The sequence below is a fragment of the Dioscorea cayenensis genome, chromosome 15 (genome assembly GCF_009730915.1).
Source record: "Dioscorea cayenensis subsp. rotundata cultivar TDr96_F1 chromosome 15, TDr96_F1_v2_PseudoChromosome.rev07_lg8_w22 25.fasta, whole genome shotgun sequence".
NCBI classification, from domain to species: Eukaryota; Viridiplantae; Streptophyta; class Magnoliopsida; order Dioscoreales; family Dioscoreaceae; genus Dioscorea; species Dioscorea cayenensis.
The window spans coordinates 21002502-21010692 of record NC_052485.1 but is presented as its reverse complement, the minus strand read 5'-3'; the positions used below and the strand labels follow the sequence as shown (position 1 = coordinate 21010692).

The window sequence follows — 8191 nt, the reverse complement described above, 5'->3', positions numbered from 1 at the left end:
TCGTCCTATCTCTCGTCGATCAAACCTAGAGCCATCGGCGAGGGAGCTAAGCTTCACCCTTGCCATCTTCTCACCGGCGTAGGAGCTCAGCTCCACCAACACCGCACGAGTCGCTTTCTCCTCTGGACCATTCACTAGCAAGGGAGCTAAGCTCCACCTCTTTTTCTCCTTCTTCATCCGCATCACAGGTGACCTTATGTTATCTAACACCTCCGCCCGGTGTACATCATATCCACTGGGGTGGGAACAAAGCTCAACCTCCCCATGTACACCAAAGCCACTAGGATGGGAGCCAAGCTCCACTGCCCCATGTTCACCCATGCAACTAAGGCGGCAGCCAAGCTCCCCCATGGGCGATATCTCCACTGTGTCTCCAAGCCTCGGGTCAAAGAGCGCCGACAGCATCCCCTCATCTTCCACCTCGATATCAAGGGGCCAAAGAAACTCCCCCTCCTCCTCCACATCCGCCAGAGGATGGAGGTATGAAACTTGCACGTACACCGGCCAGCCTTCTGGATCAAACGTGAGACGAACGTCTCCGTTCATCTCTGATGGAAGATAATTTGTTACTCGCCAAGAATCCAATCTTCATCTGTGAGGAATTGCTAGTCATTTTAACTACTAATTTTTACAAAATTCAATTTCCTACTGTAATTTCTATTATATTGTATATGTGTATATATATAATAATAATAATCTCTAAAATTGTAAAATTTCCGATGTTGAATGAAAAAATTTATGTAAGTATATTATTAGCCATTTCCTTTCATAAATTTTTACCAAAAGAATATTTTATTATATTTAGAGGAATTGCTCAAAAGGTCCAAGAAACACTACTACATGGCCAAAAAATCCCTTGATTTTGCCAAATCCCTTAAAAGTCCTTCCTTTTTCATTTAATTTCTATAAAGCCCAACGGATGGATAACACCGTTATCTTTCAAGGGAAATTACCTGATTGCCCATTCAGTTTTAACTGATTTGAAAGCTTTGAAAAATGAGAAACTAACTTCTCATAAAATATAATAACTGTCACATCATTCCCCACCTTTTCTTCTTCTTCTTCTCCCGAGACAACCAAAAGCTTTTCATCTTCCATTTGAGTTACAAGGGCATCCTCGCCGGAGTTGCACCGATTGCCGCCGGAGATCGGAGAAAAGAAGAAAGCCACTTGACTGGACCATCTCGCTGCTCCCGTGCCATCGTTACAAGCAGGTATGAAAGCCCTATGATTTCCATGGCCAAAATCGTTTGTGTTCTTGGGTAATGTTAGGTTAGTTAATTTTATTGTGCATTCTATGATGAATGAAGCATGGAATCATTTGGTGAATGATCTATATTTCTTCGAGAACATGTGATCTTGTAATTTCCATCTAATGATTGGTTAGTGTGATTACTTTGTGCCCTAATTTGCGATGAAATGAACAAAATTGTATATAGTTGTGTAAGAGAGTTGATTCTCGTCCAAAAATCCTTGCGATTGTTTGTTATAAATCACCCGAATTCCAATCTTATTATGATGTGTGTACTGCAATTTTGTCAAGATTACGTGTTTGTAGAATTTTTGTCGAGTATGTTACGCATGTAGATTGTTAGTTATAAATCAACGATATCAAAAACCGATTGTATATTTGTGGTCCAGTATCTCATAATGATGAGTTATTGGAATTGTTTTTATGTATGACGATGATTTTTTTAGCATTTAGTGTTTATTTTTTTGTTCTTTGTTGTTCATTCAAATATAATACTTAATATATGGAATGGATATGGTTGTTTTTATGTATCCGAGTTTTGTACAAACATGTTTAGTGTCATTCAAAAATAATCACCCGAATGTGTATGTATTGTTTGTGCAATCGTAAACGCTTATGGCTAGCCGATTGGGAAATTTGGTGAATGGAGCGTTGTTACTTAGCACCACTCATAGACAAGTATCGCCAGTTGAAAGAGAAGATGACACGAAGACACCGGAGTTACTCCGAGGGACGCCATTTAGTCATCTGATGGATATTGAGCCAATAGCACAAGAGCGTACTGTATTGGATGCATTGATGCAGGTTTTCGATACACGGACCAAAACCTTCAATTCGGGAGACAGTCACTTGCAATTCCGTCCTGAAGATGTTTCAATGATACTTGGACTAAAATGTGACGGTATCGCAATAGATTTCTCAAGGAAGAAGGAACGTTGTACACTCGAGGAAGATTTCTTAACGAAAGGAGTAGACCGAACAAGGGAGTGTTTGTTGAGGACTTTAATGAGTCTGGTTGGCAAGAAAAAGACAAGAAGAAAGAAGAAAGTTTTGTAAAAACTTTTGCTAGTATACATCATGGGATCCTTCCTTTTTCCCCACCACTTCGTGTACATCTCCGAGCATGGTTAGCCTACTATGTGGAAGACACATCAGCTGGATCAATATGCATGGGCCCAAGCAACCTACAAGTGGATTATGGATGATTTGCCCAATGCAGCTGCTCGTGTGAAGGACAGATGTTCCGGGAAGCAACCGTGCATAGGGTATTTGAGAGGATGTACAGTTGCACTGACAATTTGGTTTTATGAAGTAACTGGGACTGGGAAGAAGATCCATTTTAGAAGAACACCACACATTCTCTGTTATGGTGAAGCCAGTATCAAGAAACAAGTAGGTGTGAGTGCCTTGATCGAGTTATTAGATGGAAAAGAGGTATGCAAATTAGAATCCATTGAGTATTTCCTTTTACTATTCTCCTTTTGTGTCATTTTTATTGCTTTTACTCATAGGTCGTTAGTATCCATATTTACCAATATGTATCACATTTAACTGTTACATATTCACGGTTCTTGTTTTTATATCGATTCCAGTTTAGTATCTTACACATGTATTCAGTTTTTTTTATTAGATGTTCCTTTTTGAGAATAATGTGTATACGTCCATATTAATGTTTATTGTTGTATTTGCTAGTTTTCCCCGCTTATGCCAGAGAGACAATCTGAAGTTGGCCTCATTGGTTCGGGAAGGATTGAGCTCAGCTTTGCAAGGACAAGTTTGGTTCTATCCGGTGCAACGAAAGCACCAAAATTCATCGAGGCATTGAAACAAAAAGGTAAGAGAAACAAGTTGGAGAGGCATCCCGGACAACAGATCATGAAAGTGAGAAGTCAGTAAGCCCACCAAGAGAGTCCAAAAAATCATCAGGTTCGAGTCCAGCGAGGAAACAGATGGAAGATAACAAATACGAAACATTGATGGCTGAAGTGATAGCTCTTCGTGCGAAGCTTGCTATTCTTGAAGAAAGGAAGAACACAAGCAACGAGAAAGAAGATGTTGTACCACCTCCATTAACAGATGACATTGGCCCAACTCCACCATCGAGGAGATCCAAGAGAGTGGCATCGAAGCCAAGAGCAACCAAACCTCCAACATCGCAAGAAGCCTCAGGCTCAGGGATTGCTCAGCCAGAGAAACGTGTCACTCGTGCCTCAAAAACTGCACAACCAACAAAAGTTGCCCAAGTAAAAGGTGCACCAGCACCCAGAGGTAGGAAACGAGCTGCACCAACTCCATCCCAATTAAGTGAAGTGGACAAGCAAACAATAGAGGACATCGACAATGCGATAGAATCGCTAGCACAGCTAAAATCCGGGGACTCTATATGCATACCCAAGGAAGGAGATACAGAAGGTGAAGCAGAGAAATTGATAGAACAACCTGCCCCATGAACCGATTTCAATCCAACCAATAAAAGGCCTACCGGATTTGGCCGGCTGCAAAAGATACGCCAATTGTCACTAAGTGTTTTCCTTAATCGACAAATTGACGAGTAAGCACATCGTTCAAATGTTCTATATTAGAATTTTAAATATGCAATTCAGAGTTGTAATCCACTTTTCTGCTAGAGTAATCAATATTTGTATTTACTGTTGTTTATTGATACATAATATTTACTTTAAGCATTAAGCGCATAGTATTCTGAATAAATGCTCATTATTTGGAATACGACATTAGTTTTCAATCATATATGTGCACTATCATGAACATGCATCACATTGTCAGCTACCTAATTAATTGATTGTTGTATATTACATTAGCACAATGGTCTGGACCAGTGAGAAGGGTCACACATCCCGTTCTCATATGTATGCATTGATTAATGGCAAACAGATGGTGCCAGACGATGTAGTTGACGTCTTTGTTCTCATGTTACTTGATACTTTGAAGAAATCTCCTAATGTGTATAAGATGACCGCTACAATCACCCGCCCAATGGCCCTTGCTTTATCTAGGCAAGAACATTCGCCCGCTGGAATGGAAAGAATGATGAGCCCTGCGGTAGAAGATTTCCCCGCCATAGAATTAATCCTCATGCCAATCGTGTGGAACAAACATTATAACTTACTTGTTCATTACAAAGTTAAGAAGGAGTACTTGCACTATGACTCAATCGGTGGACATGTTCATGATCGAGATGCAGTAGCCATGGTAATAACAAGATTTGATCAATTTGGTTTTTAATTTCATTTTTAAATGTGTGTGTAATATCTTTCCTTCTTCCAGCATGCAATGTTTGAAGAGCATTTGCAGAAGCAGCTTGGTATTAGTGAAACTGTGGCATACACACTAACTCATGTGTAAGGATGTCCAAAACAAAGGATGGATAGTGTGGATTGCTCAGTTTATTTAATGCGGTTTATGGAGCAAGTGTTGAATGATGAAGAGCTGCATCTCCCCCAATCAGATGTCCCGTACGTGCGCCTAGAGTATGCTGCACGTATCGTGGAGGATGGTATTATGCGAAACCCTCAAAAGATGGAGGTAATAGCCGAAGAGGTGCCTGAAATTGACTCAGAAGTTGTGCTTGCAAATGAGCCAATACACAAAGATGGTAGTGCAGATATTTCAAAGATTATGATTGGAACTGCGCCAACAACTAAAGATGCTAGCAATGACCCAGCAGAACCCCTGCTCAAAGATACAGTTACTGCTCCACATATGCAAATAGATCCACATAGCCAGCCGAGTGAAGAGGCACCTGCACCTATTGATTTAGCCCCAGCTTCAGACAATGGTTAATATAGGACATTTTGATTTACCTTGAACATTGTATGGAACTTCTTCAGATTTGACTTTTTTATTTACTGTTTTGTGCTAATTGACAGCGGATATACTATTTCAGTATTTAGTGGACTTACTTTATCTTTTAATACAGCTAAATGTATCCAGTTTTTAGTTGTGGTAGCTGATTTTGATACTTTACATTTACTATTCATAGATCGCCTTCAGTACACAATTTTAATCTTCAGGTTTGATACTTTGAATTTACTATTCTTAGGAAACCTTCAATGGCCCTTGCGTTACCCGTTCAGTTTTTGTACTTTGAATTCACTATTCATAGATCACATTCAGTTTTTAATTTTGTTTTTTGGTTTTTCAAGTATCCGCTTATTATTTGAGGAACCTGATCAAATTCATGTACTGTCAAACAAACTTCGAGAATTTTATATGCAATATATATAAGTATCAATCATTCAACATACGATGACAGTGGTCAAAAAACAAAAGAGACGGGTATAAAGGATACAGTTAGTTTGCGATTACTTCATTACATGTGGCCCTGTTATGCCCAACTTCGTGGCATTGACTAAAATGTAAATCACGAACACCAAATGCTTGTGATTCAATCCTCCTTTTTCTTGGTCGTCCGGGTCTCTTCTTTGAGATAGGTGGACGAATACGGAGATGTCGACCCGCATCCATCGGTTTGTCGTGATCTGGTACAGGGAATATTGGACTCTCATATGCTTCTTTGTACACTGCGACTGTGTAGTAGCCTTCCACGTAACGATGAATGTTTACATCAGTTTGTAAGATTGCGCAGCAGGCATGGTTACAAGGAAGACCGTACACCTCCCACCGATGACAAGAACAAGTTCTATTACGTAAATCGACATGGTTGCCCTGCTTGTCAACGACTTCAAAAATATCACCATCAGATCGGCCTATGACTAAGCATCTCTTTCTTCAATAGTCTTTTCAATCTTCTTGTGAATCTCCGGGCAAAGATGGGTTTCCCATTTCATGCTATTCTCGCGCCGCTTGTACATTAGGTTCATCATCTTGAACCTACATTGGTGGGAAGTACACATGAGAGAAAAAAACACTACTACTGCGAATATAATAAAAAACCATGGCAAAGCCACAATATTAAACACCACGCATAAATAAGGAACACTAAATACATATTGTATGCAAGAAATACAAAAAAGGAACAACAACCATAAAAACTATACACCAAAAACAAAAACGAAATAACAAAAGCGTAAAGTACTTATTACGGTTTAAAACCACATGGTAAAGCCAAAACTCAAACATTTAATATAGATACTACATTAGAATGTTTGAAAGTAAATACATTCAGCTGAAATAGAATGACAACTACGCACAGTAATCTAATTAAATTATTTATACGCATACCTTATCGCGTCAACCATGTTACAGACAGGTAGATGTCGTGCCTCCTTAATCCATGAATTGAAAAACTCTGCCACATTCGAATACATCTCGCCCCAACGTTGTCCTCTAAACAAGTAATTGCGCCAATGCATCATGTCCGACTTTTGAAATAACCAATTATGGGCCTGTGTTGATGCCGTTAACAACGCACCCACAGTTGCATCATACTCTGAAGATGTGCATGCATATGCAATCTTAACAACCAACCTCCAACACTCATCTTTTAATCCTTTCCCTAGGTGACCATTAGCCTTCAAAAAGTTTGCTTGGAGACGTCGCAAACAGTAGCCATGTGGGGCAGAGGGGAAGACTTTGGCAATAGCATTAACAAGTCCCTTAGAACGGTCTGAAATGAATGTAATGATTTTGTGGTAGTCATCTTCACCATATACTGCATCACCCAGAGTGGAAATGAACCACGTCTAGTTATCGTCAGTTTCATTATCAACAATAGCAAAAGCTAGATGAAATAGACCTTCATTACCATCCTTTGCAGTTGCGCCTAGTAGGATGCCACCATATTTACCTAGCAAATGGGTGCCATCGAGGAATAGCATGGGTCTACAACCACGCTTAAAACCTTGAAGACATGCATGAAAGCAAAAAAAAACCACGCTTAAAGCGTTCTCCATCCTTCTCAATGATAACGATGCTACCTGGGTTGGTTTCGGAAACCTTACTTGCATACCATATCAACAGATCATAACTTGCAACGTCGTTTCCATGGAGAATTCCTTTTGCCACCTCTTTACCTATCCATGCTTGTTTGTATGGTAGCCGGACACCATGGTCACACAATATATCATGTTGTATGTCTACAACCCGGTATAGAAGACGATCTTGCAATTTCCTCATTACTTGCTTGCTAACCCATTTTTTAGAAGCCCTCGGATGAGATGTTGTGCCGATACCCCCACCACATGTATGACTATTTTGGGTTGTTTTGATTCTAAATGTTGGGAGGTTGCTATCTCTTGAGGCGTGGACACGCCATTGACATAACTCAGCAGCACATGTGACAGTAACTCTATCTTTATCATTTTTTATGAACCTGAAGTTGAAATTGCGGTTGATGGCTAAGTCGCACAATGAATCCTTGAATTCTTGTGCATTTTTGAAGCGTTAGCCAACTATGAAAATTTCAGCTTCTGTATCTTGTAAAGAATTGCTTATAGTTATGCCTCCTCCATGTGTCACTACCAGTGTATTTTGCAATGTTGGTACCCTTGTTATATACATTCGGTAAACAGTTAGTAAAATAAATAAACAACAACACTTTAAAACTGAATAGTTATGACAAATAAGCTTCAGAAATAACAAAAACTAATGGCTAAAAAATAAAACTAATACCAAACAAACGATACTATACCCAAACACATATTAATGACCACATATGCGAAACATAATGCAAATCCTTGCCACATTATACAAAAATGAGTGCAAAACCAAATAGAATAAGATATTTACAGTGACATTGGTGAAGTACGGATGACCTCCGTTGTTTCGTTCACAGTATCTATGATCATGTTCACCACGGTCTTTTTGAATATACGATGAACATTACACATGTTCTGAAAGTCATCCTCTGAGCTAATGGAGCATATTGTCTTGTGCTCGTCTGACATTATATACTTTACTCGCACTGTAGGAGGTTCGAGAGCCCAATATGTGCATATCTCCTCAAATAATGTTAGCCAT

The 8191-nt window shown here is 39.5% G+C and overlaps 1 protein-coding gene across 1 annotated transcript; it reads right to left on the bottom strand.

Moving 5' to 3' along the window:
* Positions 1-5985: 5985 nt before the first annotated feature.
* LOC120277782 lies at positions 5986-7348 on the bottom strand. The gene is made up of 4 exons (XM_039284623.1): positions 7150-7348; positions 6978-7073; positions 6455-6884; positions 5986-6103 (listed from the first exon to the last, which is right to left on the bottom strand). The coding sequence occupies exons 1-4, from the start codon at positions 7346-7348 to the stop codon at positions 5986-5988; spliced, it is 843 nt and encodes a 280-aa protein (XP_039140557.1).
* Between the last annotated feature and the right edge of the window lie 843 nt (positions 7349-8191).